General features: G+C 39.8%; 1 protein-coding gene and 1 pseudogene across 2 annotated transcripts in view; both read left to right on the forward strand.

Moving 5' to 3' along the window:
• Window positions 1-16,114: 16,114 nt before the first annotated feature.
• On the forward strand, window positions 16,115-16,231 carry LOC131903248 (U2 spliceosomal RNA; annotated as a pseudogene).
• A 6,035-nt stretch (window positions 16,232-22,266) lies between these two features.
• The window catches only part of Slc17a6 (solute carrier family 17 member 6), a 40,746-nt gene continuing 36,723 nt past the window's right edge, over window positions 22,267-26,289 (forward strand). Inside the window, exons 1-3 of one of the 2 annotated variants that reach the window (XM_059253366.1) lie at window positions 22,267-22,352; window positions 24,139-24,141; window positions 25,062-25,314. In XM_059253366.1, coding sequence (XP_059109349.1) covers window positions 22,267-22,352; window positions 24,139-24,141; window positions 25,062-25,314 — 342 coding nt within the window. The remainder of the gene's footprint in view (window positions 22,353-24,138; window positions 24,142-25,061; window positions 25,315-26,289) is intronic. The other variant, XM_059253368.1, reaches the window with a different exon arrangement.

Raw genomic sequence — 26,289 nt, forward strand, 5'->3', positions numbered from 1 at the left:
GATGGAATTGGCTCACTCCCCCTCTAAACCCAGACATATTGCTCAAAAAAAAAAAAAATGGTTAAGAGATTCTTGTGTCCCAAATCAGAAGAGCCCTCTGGTGTGGGACAGAGAAAAAACAATATTTTTATTTAAATCAGGTTGATTATAAATACAATCTCTTTCTAAAACAAAAAGGGGGATAGTTTAGATATGATAGGATGAAAGGGTAGATTAATGAACCTACTTTGAAAGAGTAACAACTTGTTTAAAATGTTTTACATTGCTATAGATTTTAGTTTATTGATACAAATTTAAACTTAATTTTGTTATACTGTATATATATTTCTATTCTTGTTTGAGGTATTATGTTTATGTAACTCATTTAAAATTGTAATGGATAATTAAAAAATAGATTAATAGTTAGTCATCTATGATAATACTTGTAGCCATGTTAGTTAAGTCTTCTAGGTATACATAGATATATTTCAGATAGATAGGTAGTCTTCAAACACTTCAAAGACCTACAGAATATGGCATTTAAAATGTTTTAAAAGTTTAGACTTTCTGGACATTGAGACATGTCTGGTCCTGACAGCACCGATTTACTTCAGAGAGGAGGATGGGCATCGAAGACACTCCATACGGAGTTTATCTTCACCTTGACAAAAATAGCCATTTGGGCAAGAAACTGTTCTTGCCTGGACTGCTTGATCAACTGGACATGCAGGACCCATAGAAAGGTGACCACTGAACTTTGCTTGACAAAATGGTCCTTCAGGTTCCTGCTTTGCAGAGAAAACTGCCAGACATTCTACAGGACACAGAGAAAAGTGAATAAGAGACTCTAGGCCTGTGGGCTGAAGACAGATGCCTCAACTTTACAAGAAAACTTTGGATGACTGTCCAGGCTCAGCTGTCTCTGTCTACCCTACAAGACTCCTAAAAGTTGCTTATATCCTTCTCCCATTTCTCAGGCAGTGTTATATCCTTCTGAGGTCTTTGATGTGGTTAAAGACTAGATACTTACAATTTTCCTTAGTTATAATAAAAGATAAGTTAGATATAAAACCTTAAACTCACAAATATAAGATAGATAGGATCTCTTCTTTAATATTGTATCTGTAATTCTTGCTTGATAATTGTTTTGTTATATGTAATTTTACTATGTTAAAGTTAAAACCTTCCTTTTTAAGAAAAGAAAAGGGGAAGTGCTGTGGGATGGTCTGTATGTCAAGTGTGTTGCTGATTGGTCAGTAAATAAATCACTGATTGGCCATTGCTAGGCAGGAAGTATAGGCGGGACAAGGAAAAGAATTCTGGGAAGTGGAAGGCTGAGGGGGAGACACTGCCAGCCGCCATCAGGACAAGGAAGATGTAAAGTACCGGTAAGCCACAAGCCATGTGGCAAAGTAAAGATTAATAGAAATGGGCTAAATATAAGAGTAAGAGCTAGACAATGACAGGCCTGAGCTAATGGCCAAGCAGTTTAAATAATATAAGAGTTTATGTGTTTATTTTATAAGTGGGCTCTGGGACTGGCGGGACTTGGTGGCGAGAGCTAGAGAAAAATTCTCCAGCTACAATAAATAACAGTTTTGGCAGAAAAGTCCAAAGCTGAATCCTACTAAGTGATGAAAAAATGCTGGTCACATCATAGCTGCTTAAATTGAGCCAGCGTGTTTTGAGATAGCTTAAAACCTTTTGGCTCTTTTCCTAAAGCCATACATCATGATGGAAAGCCAGACATTTATTTCTTGGATGAAGAGAGGTCATAGAAAGGCAATGCTTGGACTTGCCCATTGCTTCAATGTTGCCTCAGTGCTGGCTGGCTTTTGTTAGCTGGACACAAACCAGGTTCATCTGAGAAAAGGGAACCTTAATTGATAAAATGCCTCCATAATTTCTGGCTGTAACCCAGTCAGTGGGGCATTTTCTTAAGTAGTGATTGATAAGGGAGGGCCTAGACCATTGTGGACAGTGCCATTCCTGGGCAGGTGGCCCTGGTTTGTGTAAAGAAATCAAAATGAGCAAGCCATAGAGAGCAAGCCAGTGAGCAGCATTCCTTCATGGCCTCTGCTTCAGTCCCTACCTCCAAGTTCCTGCCTTAAGTTCCTGCCCTGACTTCACACAGTGATAGAGTGTGATCAGGAGGTTGTAAGCTGAAATAAACCATTTCTTGTACAAGTTTCTTTTGATGATGATGTTTCACCACAGCAACAGAAACCAACTAACACATCCAGGAAGAACACAACTCATTCTTTCTTTTCATTCAGCCATCCTTCAGTGTTGGTTTTCACCCTAATTTTGTGTTACATATTACTACCCTAACTTCAGGTGCCAAGGATAGACTGGGAGAGAAAGATAATGTATTAGTTAGGGGCTTTAGCTGGAAGCTACATGCCTGAAGGTGTTTACATACTATTCATCAACTCATGAAAACACTGGAAACGTGTGAGAAAGACCTAAGACTCAGCTTCTGGGAGGAAACAGCCACATCCACCACAAACTGTAACAATGATAGAAATTTTGCCCACTGTCATCAAGAAGCACTAAGTCTAGGAATCTGTTTCCACTGTACTATAGTTTGAATACTGGCTTTAGTGTCTGAAGTGTATGCTGAAAGGTAACTCATTATGAGTGGTGGAGAGGAGCCAGGAAGATCTTAGGAGGCTGTTTGAGCTCTGCCCTCATGAATGAGTTGATCAGTTCATGCAGTTAATGGTTAGTAAGTCCTAACTTACCTATTGGTTAGCTCTCTTCCAAGTTCCATCTCCTAGCCTGCTGGGCCTTCAATTCATTCATGACTCTGCCTACAAGAAGGCAACTTCTTGGCCTCTCAACTTTGGGACAGAATAAGCCCCATTTCTATAAATTATCCTTTCTGTGATAGCATGTACAGAGAGAAAATGAACTAGAATATACTGAAGCTTGCTTACTACCAAACTTGTTTTGGGAATGTCACCCTAGCTTTAGGTAACCAAGTATCCATGCCTCTCTGAGGTTATAGGGCTTTCTAGGGACATGAGCATTTCAATGGTAAAACAACAAACTCCAAGCAAACTGAGATGAATCCCGTATCCCTTCTTACCACCACCAAGGAAGCACTATCACACCCCAATGCCTAGCACCATATTTCTGAGTTTTTAACTGTACATATTGAGGTTTGACACCCCATCACCTTCTCCCTAACTATAATCACTCCTGTGTCTTAAGATAGGCTTAGATGGGATCACTCAGTGATGTGACCCTGACTTCCACCCAGGGAGTTCAAAAGGCAATAGATACTCAGAAGTTTAATGAGCATCTTCTCCAAAGAAAGAGGGCACAGTGGCAACTTTCCTGGCCCTGTTCTGTTCCATGCATCTTTCTGTGCAGTCTAGATTTCTAAGGAGCCCTTCTGCCCAGAACTTGGTTATATGCCCAATTCAGCCTTAGCTAGAATATAGAACAATGGATTCTGTTCTAACAGTGCTAGTCCCTACAGAAAAAGGTCACAAGAGAGAAGTGAGTTGAGAATGTCCTGGGAGGACTCCACCAACTAGGTCAGTTGCAAGAACTTATAAATCTGTATATGTTTCCTACACAAGCACTGAGTCTTGTTTGCAGTAGCACTTTTGTTATTATTATTTGAATTTTTGCTTGATCTATGTCATTATTTGAGCAGAATATCTTTCCTTTCTCAAATGCACCTTTTGAGACTTTCCATCTGTCTGAAGTGGAGTCCATAGTACCTTGGCTTGTGTTTCTATAGTAACACAAAGGACAACTTTCCATCATTATATATAACACTTGTCTCCTCTACTTTCCAAACATTCCCATCAGTGTCACACCACACTCAGGTGGTTTGATGTAATAGATATTGTTCTAGAAAGTTCTGCCTCCCCAGAGCATATGAGCCCCACATGAGGTCATTCCTGTTCTCAACACTATGAACATCTTGAAAAGAATGAAAGGAAGGGAGGAGTTATAGCAGAAGAAGCTGTGACCAAGGACTAGTTTTAGAGTGAGTAGTCTGTTTCATCCTGAGGGCACTGCTCCCCAGCCTGAGGTTCCAGACGGTGTGGAGCAGAGCAGACATCTGCCCTCCACACCTATTCAGCAATCCTCTGCTAGACACTGGAGTGAGGCCTGCCTCAGAGATGGTCTGCAGTCCTTAGCCAGTACTTAGCCACTCAGGGAAGGAGGAATTACCAGTGGAGTCATCCAGCTGTTCTTTCACAGTGACTTAAAAAAGAAAATAAAAACAACCTGTGCCAACAACAAAAATAGCTTTAATAAAATAAAGGAAACTACTGAGTTGTTTTGTTGTTGCTGTTGTTGTTGCTATTGTTTTATGAGAGAACCTAGGTCTGATGGTATAGGCACATATTCACACACCCATGAATTTAGTCAAATGTGTAGATTAAAAGAGAAGCTAACCTAAGTCTTATTTACCCAATATTTTGGTATTTGCCAGAGCTGTGTTCTGGATACTGAAGAACATCTAACCTTTCAACATTTGTTCCTAGCTTTTAGAGGCTGATTGCAACACCCTCCTTAACTAAGTCAGCAACTGAGATGCCCAGACTCATTTGTTCCTTCACAAGTCTTTCTAATTCTACTGCCTGTCTGTTTCTGCATGAGGACTTTCTTGGCCACTGGGTCCAGGTGGCCACTCTGGAGAAATCACTACATAGCCATCCATATCCCTTACCATATCAGCATCACAGAAATAGAGTGTGGCTAAGACAGACTCAATGCCTTCCACCAGGTCTTCTCTAGTTGACTTAGAGAGGCAGAGCACAAAGCAAAACAGAAAAGACCTGCAGACATGAAGGTGGGTAGAATAGCATCCACCCTAGGACAACTCTTCAAAATCCACAGAGTCTGTGATCACATTGCATGGGACAAGCAGACAATCCTTTAGAATTCTGTATGTGATCCTCAAAGCTGACCAAGAATAAGGATCCCTGTCTGTATAAGCTGTGGCAAACACTGTTAAGGTTTTTTTTTAACTCTGGAAAAGTGAAGCATGGACTTTCTTCAGGGTTTACCCAATCAAAATAGTTTGTTTCATTATTAAATCTGAAAGATTAAGCCTATGACTTTATGAACAATTTCTCCTTGGACCTTACTAAAATAACAAGACAGAAGATTTTTTTAAAGTAATTTTTACTTTGTGTTTTGCTTGCAGGTGTTTTGCCGATATATGTGTCTAAGTGCATGTCTGATGCCCTCAGGGAGCAGAAGAGAGGTGGGTCCCCGGCAACTGGAGTTACAGATGATTGTGAGCCACCATGTGGGCTATCAATGGACTGCAGGTCCTCTGAACGAGCAACAAGTGCTCTTGACCACTGAACCACCATCTCTCCAGCCCCAATACAGAAGTTTCTAAAATGGTACAAAAAGAGAGGAGTTCCAAGGCCACAGATTCTAGAAATTGTTGACTACATTTTGACAGATTGACACCAATAGAAAAATGGGGAGTGACCTAGGTAGTGGAGAAAGATGAAACCTACCGCCCTTTAGAAATAGCAGCCTGATTTGTGCACACACTGAAAAGAGTTTCAGTTGGCACTGTCAGAGCTGCTGGCCTGAGCTATCAATAGGACATATTGTTCCAGTCTTTTCTTATTGTTTATATTTTGTTATGTGGCCTCTGACTTAGCTTCTCCTGTCCTAGAGACTAGAAATCCTCCTGTCATAGTCTGAGTTCTGGGAGGACAGGCATGGACCACCAGACTCAACTTCCATGTCTGTATAAGGAGCACATTGCTCTTTCCCAACCTATAAAACCAGGAAAATGGGCCTTGAAGTCATGGTAGGCAATGGACATGTATCTCTATGGATGAATCTACAGATAGGTGTGAGCCTTAAAGCTAGCAGGCATGCAGGGATCTAGAAGGAGAGCCCTTAATGAAATAAGGGACTAAAAATCAAAATCTGAATGAATGGCAAGAATAGTCCCTAATTATCCAGTCCCTAATTATCTTCTAGAAAGCTGTTTGCCTAAGGTCTAATCATCTCTATGAAAGAACTGGAGGACTTGTATAGAGGGAAGCTCATAAATTAAAGCCAAAAGGTACCCACCCACTGCTACCCACTGGGCCACACCTTAAGGACTGCAGGAACAATCTGGCTGACAAGTCTGATAGGCCCATCTTGCCTTTATCTTAAACAAAATTGACAGCCAAAAACTACTAGATATTTGATAAAAGATCCTGAAATAATCTAAAGCAATGCAACAATGTAACATTGATGGAAATGGAGGTCTAAAGATGAGTTTAAATTGTAGCAACAAGTTTTAAATTTTTCTTGGGGAGAAGAAAAGTAATACTTCCTTCAAACAAGAATAATATGCTATTAGAAAAAGGGGGATTCACAGGGTTAAGTGTTGACCCATTCCAACATTCACCCCATCTGTGACCTGCTGGAGCACAGTTAGGGTAGGATAGTTCTACAGACCCAGGGCTACAGGATCTCCACAACACAGGGCAGTAATGGGATGTCCAGGAAGAGTCCCAGTGAGGGCCCAATGTCAATAGTGCAGCAGAGACCAGGGTCCTCTAATGAAAGCAATCATTCTTTGCAATGACTGCATGCCTGTAAAGATGTGTGGATAAAGGGGTTTACTGTATGACTCACTGTGTCACACTGCAACTTCCACAATGAGATTTTCCCTTTCTTCCCCCTTTCTCCACTATTTTCCTTTTTTATCTTAAATTTTATTTTGTTTTATTGGGGAGTAGTTCAGGGCAGAGGGCAGATACAAGGGGATGGCAGATGGGTGGGATAGGGATGTATGATGTGAAAGATACAAAGAATAATTTTTAAAAAGTTATTTTTAAAAAGGAAGAAAAGGGGGGTTCAGAGAGTACAGAGATCTTGGAACTTAAAAACATAAATGCAGAAGCCTTAAAAATTGATGGACCTGAAAAATGGAAATCTACAAAAAAAAATAAAATAAAAATCAGGATAAGTATATGGAAGAGAAAATGATCGTTTAAACTGAAGATCAATTCAAAATGGCTGATGTTTCACACAAAATTTTAAGACAGAATGGGTGTACTGTGGTGATATATTGTGTCCCCCAATATATTATGTACCCAAATAAAAAGCTTATCTGAAGATCAGAGGGAAAAGCCAGCCACTATATTAAACATAGAAGTCAGACACTGGTAGCAAATGCCTTTATCCTAGCATTTGGGAGGCAGAGATCCATCCGGATCTCTGTGAGTTCAAGGCCACACTGGGAACAGAGCCAGGCATGGTGGCACACATTTTTAATCCCAGCACTAACCATAGAGGTCTGGAGGTCTATACAGACAGACAGGAAGTGATGTAGCTGGGCAGAGAGAAGAAGTGAGAAGGCAGGGACAGAAAGGCATATAGGCATGGGTATACAGGAAATAGGTCTCTTTGGAGGCTGAGGATTGGTCAGGTGAGGTTGGCTGTGGTTTGTCCTATTCCTCTGATCTCTAAGTTTTAACCGCAATATCTGGCTCTGGGTTTTTTTTTTTTATTAATAAGACCATTTAGCAATTCATCTTACATCTGGCGCCCTAATGTTTGTGGCACGAATTCACTAAAAAGCTGCTTGCCTGGCACTCAGACCCAAGCTGCACACAGCTGGATGAAAAAGCTGCCTGTGGCCTTACAGGGCCCTTGGCACAGGCCAGAGCTGCAGGTGGCCAGAGTCTCCACCCCACATGGGCTGGAGTCTCTTTGGCTTCTCTCTTGGTGGGTGGTGGGCTCTCTCTCTCTCTTTAGATCCCCATCTCGATTGCTACCACACCAGGTAAGCTGCCTTGAAACTCCCTTGGACTTCTACTGTTCTATGCAGTTGGCAGACTTGGTGAATCAACTAAGATAACTTAAAGGAAGGAATTAGTTAAAAGAGAATTTTTTTCTCACATTAAAAAATGGGAAACATTTTTACAATAGAGGATATTTGGTCTCTGTTTAATAACACATTAGGCAGTCTGAAAATGGAACAATTAAATGAGAGGATAATTAATGTTGATGGGATTTACATAACATCAATTATGAATATTATTTGTTTTATTGTTTTTATTTTAGCATTAAAAAGGTTGGTTAATTTGAGTGCCAAGATAAAAGTTTTAGAAAAACTTGTTACAACAAATTATAGAGAAATTCAGACCCCGACAGAAGAATTTAAAGGTGAACCTATCTCAGCATTAAATTATACGGTTACAGAGAAACAGCCTGTTTTCAAACAACGAACCTTAATCTATCTGATAACATTATAAGAACTGTCAAATGTTCAAGGCTGTGGGCAACCTAACTGGACTCCAGTGGAAATGTTATATTTGAGGAGATTTAAAGAAGCTGTAGTCTCATATGGTATGTGTTTTCCATTTGTAAAGCAGATGTTAAACTTGTGGTCAACTTGTGATAGAATTATCCCTCAGGATTGAAAAGATTTGGTTATAGCAGTCCTAGAAGCTGGGCCACAGTTACAATGGAGAACCTGGTGGAAAGAGGTGGCTAAGACTATAGAACAACAATGTAGGCCTAGAGGTATGAAAATTTCCAAGGACAAACTTCTTGGAGAAGGCAATTACACTGATACACAATGACAATCTTTATATGATGACCACACCCTAATTCTATGCTGGATGGCAGCCATGAATACATGGGACATAATTGAAGAAGCAAGGAAGAAAATTGAGTCATTTACAGAAGTTATACAGGGCCCAAAAGAAACCTTTATGGATTTCTTACAAAGGCTATCTTTAGCAGTAAATAGATGATATCAAATTCAGAAGCTAGACAGATAATAATTGAATCTCTGGCTTTTGAGAATGCCAATGCAGCATGCAAATGGGTAATTAGGCCATTAAGGCAAGATCAGCGCCCTTGGAGTAATGGATCTGAGATACAATTAATATTGAATCTCATGACCATGATGATATGTGGATAGGAGAGGTGATTTCAAGAGGTTTGAAGAAAAATAGTAATGTCAGATGCTTTCATTGCAGTAAACAAGACCACCTAAAAGGGGACTATAAACAGAGCATTCCTAGAAACAATGTTTCTTCAAGGAACAATTATAACAGAACACCCCTCCCTTCTGGATTATGCAGAAGGTATGGTAAAGGCAAACATTGGACTAACGAATGAAGATCAACAAGGGACAGACAATGTAATCCTTTGCCTTTGCTGTTGGGAAACTCCCTGAAGGGCCTCTCATAGGCACCCATGGCAAATTCAGTTCAGTCTTTCCCTGCCATTATAGAACCCCATCTCAGAGCAATTAAATAACCTAATGCCTATTGTAAAAATCCAGGGTGATAGAACAGCTATAGCAGAGAGAACAAAAAATTCAGGAAAAAACATAAAGCAAAATTTTGGCCAAAATTCTATAAATGAACAAAGACCAAAATTAAAAATATGGATAAATGTCGTTCTCATGGAGGGTCTTGTAGACATAAGTGCGGATGTAACAAAAATTGCACCAGAATCTTTGCATCCAAATTGGCTTCTTCAGGAGGTAAATGTTCAGCTTTTAGGGATTGGAACATTCTCTCAAGTGAAACAGAGTGCAAGATGGGTCAAATGTATAGGGCTAGAAGGACAGAGAGGAAAATTAAAGCCATATGTGGCTAATATAGCCATGAATTTATGGGGCCATGATCTATTACAACAATGGAATATCCAGATTAACATTCCTCCAACCTCAGAAACAAACCATAAACTAACACATGTTTCTGAGAGAAATATTTGAAGGTATTATTCTAATAAGTGGTCACCAGCCATCCAGATTGTACAAGAACAGGACACAACAGCTGCTGATCTTTCAAAGACACCAACAGCTCTACCTTTAAAATGGTTAACAGACAAGCCTGTATGGGTTCATCAATGACCTTTAACAACAGAGAAACTCCAGGCTTTAGAAGAGCTGGTAGAAGAAAAGTTAAATGCTCAGTATATTGAAGAATCAACCAGCCCTTGGAATTCTCTTGTATTTGTTATTAAAAAGAAATCTGGTAAGTGGAGAATGGTAACAGACCTAAGAGCAATTAACAAGGTAATTCAGGCAATGAGTTCTCTACACTCCGGAATTCCTTTGCTTACTCTGTTACCTAAAGGATGGCCTCTTATAGTTATCAATTTAAAAGACTGTTTCTCCTCAATACCCTTACAAGAAAAAGACAGAGAAAGATTCGCCTTCATTGTGCCTACTTATTATAATTCTCAGCCTGTTAAGAGATAATGATGGAAGATTCTCACACAGGGAATGTTAAATAACCCAATCCTGTGCTAATATTTTGTACGACAGACATTGGAAGTAATACATAAACAATTTCCTCAATCTATAGTTTACCATTACATGGATGACATTTTAATAGCTGATTCAAATGTGGATACTTTAGAAATAATGTTTGAAGAAGTAAAGAAAATTTTGCCTTGTTGGAGATTACAAATTGCTCCTGAAAAGATACAAAGAGGATATTTTATTAATTATTTAGGATATAAAATAAATCTACAAAAAATTAGACCCCAAAAAGTGCAAATTAAGAGAGATCAATTATGGACTCTTAATGACTTTCAAAGATTATTCAGAGACATTTCCTGTCTATGGACTGTTGTTGGGGTAAAAAATAATGAACTGAGTAATTTGTTCAAAACGTTAGAAGGTGACAAGGACTTAAATAGTTCAAGAGATTATCAGCTGAAGCTGAGAGAGAATTGGCCTTGGTAGAAAAGAAAATACAGGATGCACATGTGGATAGTGTGGCTCCAAAGATTGATTGCATTTTGGTTATTTTGCCCTCTAAGCATTCTCCTACTGCAATTTTAAAGCACAGAGAAGATATTTTATTGGAATGGATATTTCTACCAAATAAACAGAGTAAAAAATTGAAAACTTATGTGGAAAAGATCTCTGAGTTGATTTTAAAAGGAAAATTGAGACTTTGTCAATTAGCAGGAATAGACCCAGCAGAAATTGTCGTACCTTTAACTAAGGAGGACATTGAAAAATTATGGGCAAAAAGTGAACCTTGGCAAAGAGCTTGTACTAATTTTTTGGGAGAGATTAACAGCAAATATCCCAAAAGTAATAGAATGAAACTTATAAAGAGAGCTGATTGGATTTTGCCTCATATTGTACAGGAAACACCTATATCTGGAGCTTGTACATTTTATACAGATGAAAAAAACAAGGAAAGGCAGGTTAAAAATCAGAAAATTTAAATAAAGTGGTTCAAAGTCCTTACAATTCAGTTCAAAAATCAGAACTGTATGCTATGCTGTTGGTATTAATGGATTTTTCGGGACCTCTCAACATAATTACTGACTCTCAGTATTCTGAAAGAGTGGTATTATATATTGAGACTGCAGAATTTTCCCTGATGCATCAGAATTAACTTCACCAATTATTCAGTTACAAGATATAATCAGAAATAGGAAGCATTTCTTATATGTAACTCACATCTGATCCCATATGGGTCTGTCAGGCCCTCTAGCATGAGGTAATGTTGAGATTGATAAATTATTGATAGGAAATGTGCTGGAAGCCTCAGAATTTCATAAAAAACATGTCAATAGTAAAAGTTTAAAAAAGTGTTTTTCCATTACCTGGCAACAAGCCAAGGAAATGTCCTACTTGTTCCTTTTACAATCAGATGCCATTACCAGCAGGATGTAACCAAAGGGTACTCAGAGGAATGAAATCTGGCAGATGGGTATGTTTCACTTTGCAGAATTTAGAAATTCAAAATATGTACACCATACCATTGATACTTATTTAGGATTTCAATGGGCAACTGCTTTGAGTACTGAAAAAGCTGATTCTGTAATCACACATTTACTAGACGTTATGGCCATCATGGGTATACCTGCACAAATTAAAACTGACAATGCCAGCATATGTCTCTGTTAAAATGAAACAGTTTTTTGCTTATTACAATATAAAGCATTTTACAGGTATACCACATACTCCTACAGGCCAAGCAGTTATAGAAAGATCAAACAGAACTCTAAAGGATATGCTAAATAAACAGAAAAGGGTAACAACCCCCCCAGAAATAGATTACATAATGCTCTAATAACTTTGAATTTTCTCAATGCTAATGAGAAAGGAACAACAGCTGCGGAGAGTCATTGGATAATAGAAAAAAATTACAGAATTAAATCAGCGTATATACTTTAAGGATGTGCTGACCTCAGAATGGAAACCAGGATATGTGTTACGTTGGGGACAAGGTTCTGCTTTTGTTTCTACAGGAGAAGATAAGCTTTTTGGATATCATCAAAATTGATAAAGGTTCAATTTGAACAAGAGCACTCTTAATTAGAAGAGGTGATAGTTCATCAACCAGCATGACCATCCAATTTAACAAATGCTTTTCATTTAATCAGATATAACTTGCCAAAAGGGAACTTCCCCAAAGTTAGGATTAGGTAAAGGGTTTTTGTTTTTGTCTTTCAGGAGAATGAAGGCTTCGGAATCTGAAGAACACTGGACAAATGAGACATCTGAAGAAAAAGGACAAATCATCCAGAAAAAAAAACATGTCCCAAGAAAAAAGAGTAAATTGGCCTATTGGTATATCACATATAAAAGTTCATAAGTCTTCCTGAATATTTGTTTCTTCCCTTCTCTACAGACACTTAACACAAATGGTTTTTATGTAGTCCCAGTTCAATTAAAAATTAAAGCTGGCTTTGGAGTTGGAGAATGGCTCTCTCCTTCTCTAAACCAAAGCATGCTCATTAAAAGGAAATCCAAAATATCTGTATCATGTCAGAAGAGCCACCTGATATAGGACAGAAGAAAAAACAAAATTAAGGGACTATTCTATTGCCACTAATCTCATAATTCTTTGGTTCTATTTTGATTCTTTAAAACTTTTATTAAGATATGAATTTTATATCAAAATTTGTAAGATTAATATATATTTAAAACTTTTGTCATGATATTAATGGTCATATAGAGTACTAAATAATTCTAGAAAAAAGGCTCCATCTAGCTGCCTGTACATGGTTTAATGTTTAAGTCTCTATCATTTTTCTGCAGAGAACCATGACCACACCTAACAGCAACTTTGAAGTCTCCAAAGAGATGATGGGGCCCCACAATGACTTATTCTTTTACACTCTGATTAATACTGTGCTATACTCCTGCACATATAAACATATAGACATAAACAAACACACATATACACATACATATATACACAAAGATACACATATACACCTACATACACAATCATGGGCATACATACATGCATATACATAGACACACATAAGTACACATACACAAGCACACGTACATATACACATACGCACATACACATAAAAATACAAGCACACACACAGAGACACATACACAGACAGAAGCAAAACATATACATACCTGTACACAAATACAGACACAAGCATACACATGTATATACATCCATATGCATATGCATACACACACACACACACACTGTCATCTACACAAGGTGTCTGTAGTTTGGTTCAAGTTAATAATAAAAACTAACCATTATAATAGTTTATCAGGATGCTCTACAAATAAAGAAAATCTAACTCAAATAGGCTAAAATATTAATTAAAAGAAACTCATTGGCTCTGTCCAGTTAAAGATAGCATTCCAGCATTTCAGCAAGGCTTGATCAGCCCTCTGCCTCTGCTTCTCCATCACAAATGTGCGACAAGACTGTCACTCTCTACTGAAATTATTCCAGTGCATTGCCAGTTACTACAGTCTCTAAGGCAGATGCTATGCCAAGGATGGCACACCTTATTTATCATGTCCTATTGGTGCACGTGTTCATTTTTCCAGGGAAAATTGTGCATGAAATGTTAGCATTCCTGGAAACCTGTTCAACCATCACTTTCCAGTAATTTCACATTTTTTAACATAATTCTTTATTGATTCTTTGGTAATGTCACAACATGCACCACTATCCCACTCACCTCCCAATCCCTCTATATCCACCTTTCACCCCTGCAGTGTTGCCCCCCAAAAGAAATCTCCACAAAAATTTAAAAACAAAACAAAAAACCCATCTCACTCTCCCATCTTCCTGCCTCTCCAACACCTCTTCATTTGTTCTAGTGGCTTCGGGACCTGTGGTGTGGCACACACTATACCCTTTTGTTCAATCAGCCCCATTGGCAAATGTTCATTGCAATGAGTCATTTGTCTGGACCAATTAAAGTAATCTTTTTTTTTATTGCCACTACAGTGCAGCAGCTAGAGAAACATGACCACCACTCTGGAGACCTTGTTTTCTCTAGTTATGGTTAGAAAATACTTACAGCCTGGTTACATTGTCTGTTCTATTAAAAAATACTATGTATTTCAATCTTTGGGTTGGGAAACATCACTGTAATTATTCTAAAAGTGGGAAAGACCTCCATTCTCTGCTTTTGATGATATATTCATTTATTTATTTAGTTTGCTTGAATTTTTTTGAGAATTTCATACATGAGTACTATGTTTACATCACTTACACCCTTCTCTCTCTTCCTTTGAATTCCTTCTGTATCCCCCTTCAACCTCCTCTCAATTTTATGAACTCTTCTTCTATAATTAGTGGTGTATGTGATGTGATGTGATGTGATGTGATGTGATGTGATGTGATGTGTGTGTGTGTGTGTGTGTGTGTGTGTGTGTGTGTGTAAACTGAATAGTTTACTGTTGCTCATATGTACATATGTTTAGGGTTGGCCACTTGAGGTTGTATAACCTATCAAGGCTCATCATGGAGAAGACTTTTTCTCTCTCTCTCTCTCTCTCAGCACCCATTGATTACTTATAATTCTTCATCTAAAGGTGAAGCCTTGACTGATTTACCCATCCACAATTGCACGTCACCTGGTATCCTTATTGCTCAGGTGTTGGTTGGACAGCCATATTGTTAAGATTTCACAGATGCAGCTTCCCTGTCATATATAGAAAACACTACCTCACAAAAGACACCTTTGTCCTCTAACTTTTACCAATTTTCTGCCGCTGGTTTCCACAATGTTGCTTGAGACTTGGATGTAGGGGTTGCATTGCAGATGCAGCAATTGGGGTTGGGCACTCAGTAGTCATTTGTTGTAGTACAAATAATGTAGAAGATAGAGCGAAGTTATAAACTCTCTAGATGTTGACTGACAGCTGGGAGATTTCAGTAATGTTGGATAACTTCTTTCAGGGAAGGTAGCACATGTCAGTATGTGATGAGAGAGAGAGAGAGAGAGAGAGAGAGAGAGAGAGAGAGAGAGAGAGAGAGAGAGACTCAATAGCCCAGGACAGAAAAAGAATGAGATCATTACAGGGTCCAAAGGGAGAGAAAGACACACCCTAATACCAGCACATCTTCTTTGTAATTTAATCTTTTTATTCATCTGTGAAGCACCAGAGCACCAAGCACGGTAGCACACACTTTTAACCCCAGGCCTCAGCAGACAGAAGCAGGTGGATCTCTGTGAGTTCAAATCCAGCCTGGTCTACATACTGAGTTCCTGGCCAGTCAAGGCTACATAGTGTGACCTTATCTAAAAAAAAAAAAAAAGAAAGAAAGAAAATAGAAAAAGAAAGAAAGAAGGTCAAGAAATATCATAAAGCCATGATAAACCCTGCCTTAGCTTTTTTAATAATGGGAATGTATTTTTTATATGTATATAGTTTGTACCTCTTTTTTAATCTTACTTTCCACGAGTCAATCCTTATGTGACTATAACTTTTCCTCTAAGGAAATGCTTTGTAGGGTTTCAAAGAGACCAATGATTTCAAACTTCTTTTGGGATGTGTCAGCAGACTCTGTGGAGAATGATGACTGAGGAACTCAAACATGGAAGCTATTTCCTGGCATCGAACATAATTGCTATTCTTATTATTTCTGCTAAGTGGTTTCTGTTTGCTTTAAAACACAGGCTATTCCAGGCCCAGGGGCATAGTCTGAAGTATGTTAATTTTCTCTTGAGTATAGAAAGAATAAGATATCTAATTCTTTTTTTTTTTTGTTTTGTTTTGTTTTTTGTTTGTTTGTTTTTCGAGACAGGGTTTCTCTGTGTAGCTTAGTGCCTTTCCTGGATATCACTCTGTAAACCAGGCTGGCCTTGAACTCCCAAAATTCTGCCTGCCTCTGCCTCCCAAGTGCTGAGATTAAAGGCGTGCGCCAGCGCCATCGCTTCTCAGCCTTTTGGCTAGCATCAAGTGTATGTAGTATCTGTTCTTATAAATTTAATATCTAATTCTTTTAATCATAAATATAGATTTGGGTCACACAAAAGGGTACGTTTTACATGTGATTATATGCATACATTTTTCATGATTAAAATATATAGCCGGATGGTGGTTGATAGACCCACCACACACCCCACGGTTGTGCGTGTCCAGCAGACCTAGACACTTCGGCCTAGCCAGTTCCGGGTCAAAATAGCCATTTCCGGGCCAAGGCATGACCAGGACCCCATGGCTTTGCATGGTTGCCTAAGAGCGTGCAACACAACCATGTGATCTGTGCATTCGCGGAGTAGCCACATCGACCTGTTTACGCATGCGCCACCCAGCCTTTATAAGCTGGCGCCATATTCCTGGCTTCCTTCTTCTTCTTCTCCACACGTGTCTTTTCCGCAGACCTGAGCACTCGTCTGTCTCTCTCATCTTAATGAAACTCTTGTTAGTGGATTCTGTTGTGTTTCATGACATGTCCTCGCTCTGTAAGAGCGCCACTAATAACTAACAGTGGTGGCGCATGCTGTTAATCCCAGCACTTTAATCCCAAAGAAAAACAAATATACATATATATAGCTAAGGCAAGAATACATATTCTTAGAGATTTATTTTCACTTATATGTATGTGTTTATACCTGTGTATATATATTCAAGTACACGCAGATGCCTGTAGAGTTGGAAGATGGTGTCAGATACCCTGGAACTGGATTTACAGGTGGTTGGTTTTGAGTTGCCTAATGTAAGTGCTGGAAATTGAACTCTGGTCCTCTGGAAGAACAGCAAGAAGTCCACTGAGCCATCTCCCTAGCCCCAGGAATGTGTATTTATTTAACATTTCCTGTTTATATATTTTTACTTACGCAGATGACAGAGAAATTGAAAAAGATTTTATATTAGGCCACTAAACACAATAGCATAGTTGTGCTCTGCACATGGAACCCAAAATGAATTATTTCTTCTGTTTCTGTCACTCAAGAAATTGTATAATGATAATTTATTTTAAAAGTCTCTGAGGATAACACTGCAAAGTAAAATTAAATAAAGCTGAACTCAAAACTGTCCACTTAAAAACCCTTGATAAGAAAAGAGTCAAGCTGAATCCTGGAGCTTACTTAGCCTAAACCTGAAAGACGTGTGGGGTTATTACAGTGAACATTTACTTAAGCATCCAGAGGCAAATAAAGCCGCACTACCAGAAAGCATTGAAATGTATTTCTTTCTTTGAGAATATGCACTTTATGCTTTGCTCACTGAACTCATGAGTTTACTGTGACCAAGCAAAGGGTGAAGCCAAAGTAGGGCTAAATGTCTACAAAAAACAAAATGATCCACTTGAGATACTTGGAAGAACTGAAAATTTTGCCTTGTGATAACAACACCCCTAGGCACAGTTTATGTATAACTTTCAATATGATGCCAAACATGACACCTATAATATATATATATATACACACACACATATATAAACTTGCCTCAGCTGGGGCTCCACCCAGACTTCTTGAATGATTCCTCTATTTTAACAGACCTCTGACTATGGTGAAGTGTCTCAACCCCTTTTGTTCCCTCATCCTCATTACCAGGTACACAGTTCACTGCAATGTATAAATGTGTATACAGTGATATGGGAGGAAACACAACTTACAAGAGCATAACAATTTAATCTATTGTGCAGTCATATTTTAAGCCATCCCCCTGTGTAAGATTAGCTGACATTTCTAAACCTTAGTACAGTGAAATTTCCTTTGTGTTCAAGTGAGAGATTTTCAAGCAATCAACTTGTCTGTAGCAGAAATTTAGTAATTAGTTTGACATTGCAAACACATTGCCCACAAGAGAGATTCTACACTTTTAGTTGTAAATTTAATTTTAACAGATACTAACAGAGAAAAGTGTAAGAAAGGAAGAAAGAAAAGAAAAAAAGAAACAGTAGTGTAAATTACATAATTAAGGGTTACGATTGTTTTTAATGTGTTAACATATCCTTCCACCAGAGGGCAACATTTGCAAGGCAGTTAAATAATCCTTCCAAGTATTTCCTCACGTAAACAAATGTAAACCTGCCTCATTGCTGTGGGTAATCCCTTATGTAAATATCAAGGTATCCATGCATACAGTTATTTGAACAATCACATATGAATTGCCTATCGAGTCACAGACAAGCAGCAAATCTATATAAGAAAACAGAATTTTCAAAAAGAAACCTGCTTTTAAGGACTTTTTTTTTTTTTTGCTACCCTCTCCTTATTTTATTATTAACATTAAACTTAAATATTGAAACACCTTAGTACAGGGGGAAATAAAAGAATTCCCATCAATGAAAAAATAGAAACTATGTGATTTTTGGAAAAGGAAGACATGCTAGAGATAACCTACTGTAAACCTTTCTTTGTACCAATGAGGAAATGGAAATTTATTATGTAAAGTCATTGAGCCTCTTATGGCAGCAATACAATTTAAGCCAACCCCAAACCAGCTGCACCCTCCAGGCTGCCTGTGTTCAAAGTGTGATCTGGAGAGAGATGTGTCCTGGAAAGTTGGTAAACTTGTCTCATCTGGGGCTCCACCCAGACTTCTTGAATGGTTTCTCTATTTTAACAGACCTCTGACTATGGTGAAGTGTCTCAACCCCTTCTGTTCCCTCATCCTCATTACCAGGTACACAGTTCACTGCAATGTGTAGACATCATTCTTCTCCTCTAGAAAATGGAAATAGAAACCATCTCAGTTCAGAGAAATGCCAGGGATGAATGAGGTCACCTGAGTGTGAATCATTCATAAACTGTAATCTGTTATGCACATGAGTTATGTGAATGAAACCCTGTAGGGAAAGGGTGCTTGCTCTCAGAAGGAAAGCTGATGGTGGAATAGAGGAGATGGTTAAAGTTAGATAGACTATTTATTTACAGGGAAAAGGAGAGTGCCCACAGAAATGAAGGCTTTTAAAACTATATATAAGTCATATTCATAAGTATTACCATATATTTGCCCAATGAATCTAATGAATTCACTAGGGCCCAAGGAGTTCATGGTCATTGTTTGGGGTTTTGGAGCACATAAAGAGGCTGAAGAAAATCTGTTGGGTTGGTACCTAGGTGTGCTATGGTGGGACCAGCTACTCATGTGAGCAGAGCCTGAGGACGCCACTACAGTCTCTGGAGACGGAGAAGCAATTCTCATAAATTTTTGTGTTCTGTACTTCCTCTTATTCACGACTATGTTTTGTCTTGCTACTGATGGGAATCTTTTCCAAGTATCACCAGTTCTCTTTGTACAACCTCACTGGTGACTGGGCTGTCATCATTTTCTAGGTTTAAATTTCCTCTAAACTTTAAAGACAGACAAGGGTGCCTTGCCTCCTGAAATGCTTCCTGTATATCTTTACACAGAGATTGAGCTTTTTTATTGTGTCTAATTTTATCTTTAATTATTTCTAAGGACATTTATGTGTATCTGCCATGTGGCTTGTGAAATCTTTCAAGGGATGTTTCCAGGCATAGTGCAATTCTCAGCTTTCAACAAATGTTTTTAGAATGAGTAAATCAATATTAGCTCTTATTTCAATTCAGACACTCAGACTGTTGCTGGGAAAAAGAGGAAAAACTAGGTAGTATTTCTCAATGCCAATGAATGCAGTTATTTATTCTAGAAGCAGTATCTTCATGCCAGAGTACTATTGCTTAGAATAAATATGAATGATGCAGCCATCTTGACTTTTGGTGGTTTTGACTTCTAGTCAACTGGGATGAAACTTAAGAAATGCTGAGGAGAATCATATTTGTGTCATCACTATCTCATCCTCACAGGTATTTAATGTGACTTCAGTTTTTACAGAAACTTCCACAATGAAAAAATCATGGATATTCCTAAATTCAGTAGCTAAAGATTTGTGAAACCTGTATTCTGAAAGATGACTGTGTGATATAAGTCCTGAGGGGCATGAAATTTTGTTTGTGATGAGACAATTTGATAGGTTTTTTTCTTTATATCCATTTTTTAAGATGAATGACTTCACAGTTCTTAAAATATATATTTAATATAACATATAATACATTTACATAATGCATATGTACCAAAATAACAGAAATATGCTGCTGGTATCCTTTTTCAACCATACTTCCTAGTGCAATATAATTTTACCAGCATTGGATTTAACAACTGCATAAGTGTTTTAGCTATTTGTGATTTTTTTCCATCTCTATCTTTGGGAAATACATTTTCCACATATCATTTGAAATAGTTAGAAAATAGTCGTATGTGATTCTGCATGTACAACTATACCTCTGGGATGCAATCCAATTGTCCCTATATAAAACCCGACACCCCTGTTGGTTTAAATAGCATCCAAGGTTTGACCTTGGGGATGTAGCTCAAGGCCAGTCTGTTTCATAAGCACTTGCCTGAACTGCATCTAGGAGGACTATAACCCATGTGAACAGCATGAATAATTCACATTTATTCATCACTATTTAATTGTTTTTGCTTAATGAAATAAGCTTACTGATGATATACATATGCAACCAAGATGGAAAACCTTGTGTGACCATCTCCCAAAACAAACAAACAGCAATAGCAAAAAAAAAAAAAACCAAAAAACTTCCCCTTGGTGTCATAAAGCAGAAAAAAATAAGATTTCAATGGGGTGTAAGCATAGTGAAGTAAATTTTAAAACATTATCAATTACTGTTTGCTGACAAGTATAGGCATAAACTTTACCTGTATGGAGATAATTCAGTAGTGTGCTGTGTGTTAGTTAATTTAAAACTGCTTAGAATTCTGAAGAGTTCATATTAAACTGCCTGTCTTTGACTGAACAGAGTGCTCTAAGATTACAGCTGTCATTTTCCTTCTGCTTAAACTCCTCCTCTCTCTCACCTCTTCTTGGTCTCTGTCCATTCCTTTCTCTCTACATCCTTCCTTGTTTGCCTTAGGGGTTGAATCAAACACACAAACAATATTATTATGCAACCTATAAACATATGCTTTATATCCGAGGGAGACCAGGTGTTCACCTGGATACCACACACCTAAGTAGAAGATTCTGCAGTGTTGTGTCCCCACCATGCTGTCAGAGTTGGTGTGGACAAGCTGGCCAAGCAGAGTAGCTTGTCAGTGCTTAATAAAGCCCTCCTCCTCTCTTGCATAGCCAAACGCAGCCTTCCTCCTGAGAACTCTGCAGACGGTGACATCTCCCCACTTGGTTTCCATAGCATCCGTTCCTGAAGAGCCCTAGAAAGGCCCTCGGTCAGGGCAATCCGCCCAGCTCCCCTAGGAAGTTGGCGAGCAGGCTAGCCAAAAGCAGCAGTCTGGGTTCCTGAACTTCCTCTGTCCGTGGTGCTGAAATGCTCAGCGGCGACACGCGCACCGACGGGCGCGGTCAGCTTTTTTGGAAAGTCTCCCCTGATGCTGCCTAAATCACAGCTGTGTGTCTGTTATTCACTCGCGTTCGCAAAAAGCAGCTAACCTCAGTCTTAATTCGACTCTGCCACTCTGCCGCAGAGCACAGTTACGCCGGCGCGATGGGAGGAGACGACGCTGAGGCAGGAAGCTAACAGCAGCATCGCTCACCTGAGGCCTGGGAAGCTCCCAGGGGTTCTGAGAGCTATGAGCTCTGATCAGCAAAGTCACCATTTTAGACAGTAGGATTCTTTTGCTTTTTCCCTAGTACAAGGGTTCGATGACGTTTCTGGTCCCTCTGATTAAAAGCCAGCGGATTCGATTGCAATAAGCCTTCAAAACCGGGAATTTACGTTGTTTTTCGGTGAGTTGACTTCCAGAACAGGGACTCATCAGCACCCGCCCAAATACCACGGCACTGCGCGCGCCCTCGGCCACCGGATCCTCCCCTTCCAATGAGACTTTGTGACTCTGTGTACCAATTCTCCTATTAGGAAACCCGTGGGCTGCATGCAGATCTTCTGTTGTACTCCTCTCTCTCTCTTGCTCTCTCTCCTCTCTCCAACTCACAGCCTTGCTGGAAAGCACACCTCTGTTTGCTGAGAAGAAAAAGCCCTACCTTAACCGACTAAGACTATGCGCAGAACTCGCCTTTCATAGCCATCACAGTGTAAATCTGGCAAGATTGGACACCAGTCTTTACAAGAATGGAGTCGGTAAAACAAAGGATTTTGGCCCCGGGAAAAGAGGGGATAAAGAATTTTGCTGGAAAATCCCTCGGCCAGATCTACAGGTAAGAGAAAGCAACCCCATGCTCACCTGGGGCTCACTATGACAGAATCTGCAAGGCCATTTCTGTAAAGCTTGGTTATTTAGCGAGACTGTAACATGGTGGGAAATTCTTTTTGTTGCTCATTGCTGAATCAAGGCTCCACTGGAAACCTGCTTATGAATGCAGGAATGTGCCACTAAATGAACCTGCCCTGTGTGTGTGTGTGTGTGTGTGTGTGTGTGTGTGTGAGAGAGAGAGAGAGAGAGAGAGAGAGAGAGAGAGAGAGAGAGAGAGATTTTGTTTCATTACCTGGAGAGTCTCATGTCTTCCAATCCAGCTCTTAATCTTCCTTTACAATCCTGAAATGTTCATTCAGCACCTGTTCAGAATGCCTGTCATTTTTGCTTATAAATTTCCCAAATTAAATTCTTTTGACCCAGACAAGTGAATAACAAAAGCCAAACTCCTTTAAAAAAATAAATGTCAAGGACTAATGACAAAAAAAAAAAAAGAATCTAGATCTCAGCTGCAAAAACATAGTGAAGACTTTCTCATGGGAAATTCTGTGCTGAATGAAACAGGATCAAAATATATCAATAGTTGATCATTGATTGATGTTTCTGTCTTGTATCTAAAATGCTGTGTATGCAATTTTATTTGTTTGCTATATATTTTTAGGAATCTATCTCTTGTGTGTGAAATGTCATAGTAATTTAAGAACAAACAGAATCGTAAACTGCAAAATTATTTTGAAAGTAATAGAAAAATGTTTAAATGCCATCCTTTATGTAATCACTACACTAAGCATACTGTAGTTTACATGAATTCAGGTCCTTCCAAATGTGTTATATCTTCTATGAATACTATTTTTGTTAATGATATAAGCAAATAAACAAGACAGCAGACACAGTAGAAAAATAGATTTTGAGAAGCATTTATTTTCACATTTGGAAACTGAAGCCTTGGTCAACCATGAGAGTTGTAACCAAGATAACCAATGTACATCTCTATTTGTCAAGTGGCTTGGTTCCGGTGGGCTTCGGTAGACACCATCACGCACCTCTGCGGCAGTAGATGCCGCAAGCACCCTGCAGTCCTGCAGCTGTTCAGAGACCATTGTGAGGTGGGAAATTCAAGTGCAGAGCTCAACTTTGCAAATGCTGGTGTAATAAGCCAAGGCCAAAATGACCAAATCCCTTAAATGTCTTCCTTGCAGAAAGAAATTCAGTGTTTCTGGTACTTGGGTTGCACGTCTTTGATAAACACCCACAAAGGCTAGCCACAGATACCTTAATGACCTATTCTGAAGTGGAATTTGAAAAAATTTGCAAGATAACTTCAAATTTCTTGGCAGCCATATTCCAAGCTATACATGCCAGGAATGAATTGATGTTAATGTTAAAATTCCATAGGCTTCACGTGTGTGTGTGTGTGTGTGTGTGTGTGTGTGTGTGTGTGTGTGTGTGTGTGTAGGTAATGGTGTGCCATTTAATGGTGGATACAGGATTAAAAGTAACTACAAATGAATTGAGAAAATGTTTGCCAATTGTAAGTGTTTAAATATCAAAAACACCAATCTCAGTGAGAAATAGCTATTCCTTTCTACCCTGCTCTTTTATAAAGACAGAAATTTTATGGATGTGGTAAGTCTGAGAACAGCACCACCCCCCCATCCCCACCCCACCCTTCCCACCTCCCCTGTCCTAGCCTTCCAGTTCTCTTCCTTCCCCACTCCTTCAAGGATCAGAATTGATTGAGAAGAGTCAAATCCTGTGAAATAAAATAAGATTCCCTCTTAGTGGTACAGAAGGTGGTGTGGGCGCCCCTTGGTAAATCCGGGAATCTCATTTTCTGCATCTGGAAATGGGCCCGTGATATTTTTCAGTGTGTTGTAACTGAGATAGTAATGACGCAAGATTGTGAATGATTAATTATTCATGTTGTAGGAAGGAAGCTGAGGTGTCGGGCATATGCTGCAGAGGCCTTTGTTTCTAACTGGAGTAAAGAGAGGAGAGAGGGAGGACAGAGAGAGAGAGACAGAGAGGGGGGAGAGAGGGAGAGAGGGAGAGAGGGAGAGAGAGAGAGAGAGAGAGAGAGAGAGAGAGAGTAAAGGGGAGGGAGTGGTGAAATGGTAACCAGGGTAGAAGATTGGGAAGTGTTTGACAGGGTACTAGCATTGTACCCTGGGTTGGTCCAGTGAGGGAAACATTGAGGAGGTGGGTGAGAAGGTGGTCCTCAAGCAGCTGCACCTGAATAGAATTGCCTCTGGTCCTATCAAGCCCCTGAGTTGTTGGAAAGGACCCACAGTGGCCTGGATTAAAGCACCTAGGAGCCCCGATAGCATCCTGCGGAAGGCATTCCTTTCCCAACCCTCTCCCTTTCACCCTGATGACCTCCAAAGTTAGGTCCAGGGGGGCTGTATGTGAATGGAGACACAGAAAGGTGACAGACCTGGGGTTCACTGAGTTGGGCCTGAGAGTATTAAGGTGTAGATGTTGTTGCCCAGGGAGGAGGGCGGAAGAGGGCGTAGAATTTCACAGAACTGAAGAGATCCGAGGCTCTGTACTGCCCGCATTCTAACTCGTCAGCAGGGAAGAGGTCAGAGCCCAACTCCCCAGCTTCTGAGGGTTGAGGAAATCGAATGCGGGAGCTTAGGACATCTTTGTCCCCTACACTATCTGGGGGAGGTGCCTAACCATAGGCCTCCTTGCTTCTTAATCTGACGTGCAGGGTGCTGGAGAAGAAGCAAGACACCCGGGAGACCATCGAGCTGACAGAAGATGGCAAGCCCCTGGAGGTGCCTGAGAAGAAGGCTCCTCTGTGCGACTGCACCTGCTTCGGCCTGCCGCGCCGCTACATCATAGCCATCATGAGTGGCCTCGGCTTCTGCATCTCCTTTGGCATCCGCTGCAACCTGGGTGTGGCCATCGTGGACATGGTCAACAACAGCACCATCCACCGCGGAGGCAAAGTTATTAAGGAGGTGGGCATTGCCCAAGCCCCAGAGGGGGCTCCCTCCGCTGGCCACTCACCTGTCTAAGATTGTTTTCCCCACCGAAAGCGGAAGGTTTGCATACTGTCTAAACCTTCCCTCTGTCCCGCCATTCTAGAAAGGACCACTAGAGTGATATTATCTCCCTTTTCCGCTCGGATCCCGGCCTTTCCTCCCTTACTTGCAAGGCGTAAAATAGTGTCTAGCTCACTGGATTTTGTGTAAAGAACGACCAGCTGAGAGCTAGTAATGTCTGCTAAATTTAAAAAGAAACATTTTTCTTTTACTGGAAAGTGTAACACTATACGGCATTCCCCTGGCGTCATTCAGATGACCCTCCTCCCTGGAAAAGCAAGCAAACAAACAAAAAACAAAAAAAACCGTACTTAGTTATCAAACTAAAACAGTAAGTCCTGCAGTCAAATCAGCATTTGTATATCAGGTTTGACTAACAGGCCTTTGGGAAGGCACAGGATTCCCACTGAGAGAGAAGCTGCTGGGTCCCGGAACCTCGCTTTCACTAGAGTGCACGCTGCGGTAATCTTAAAGTGTGTATTCCACAGCGATATCTGAGGGCGAGGATGAGCTGAAGGTCACAGAAATCTTTCTGGGGAAAGCAGTATAAAGCTGCTTGGTTTGGTCGCAGAACTTGGAAACACTCTGAGGAGCCGAATTAGAGTCCTTGGGCCCCCTGGAACCCAGGATACCCAGAAAATTTCCATTGCAACAAAGGAAAATGGCATTCCCAGTTTTCCGGGCAAGGCAAAAGCTTGGACTTTTACAGTAACTTGCGGATATTTGGCTCCAGTTTCTTGAGAGGCTCATCTTGTGCTATGGACCAGTGTGGTCTGGGCGGAGTCAGGACTTGACATTCACACTGCTCTGAAACAGAACCTTAAACAGTGCCCTCACCGCCACCACATAACTTCTCCAAATTCCCTGGGAGACTGTCCCCAAACCTTTTTG

Source organism: Peromyscus eremicus, chromosome 1, assembly GCF_949786415.1.
Source record: "Peromyscus eremicus chromosome 1, PerEre_H2_v1, whole genome shotgun sequence".
In the NCBI taxonomy this organism is placed as follows: Eukaryota; Metazoa; Chordata; class Mammalia; order Rodentia; family Cricetidae; genus Peromyscus; species Peromyscus eremicus.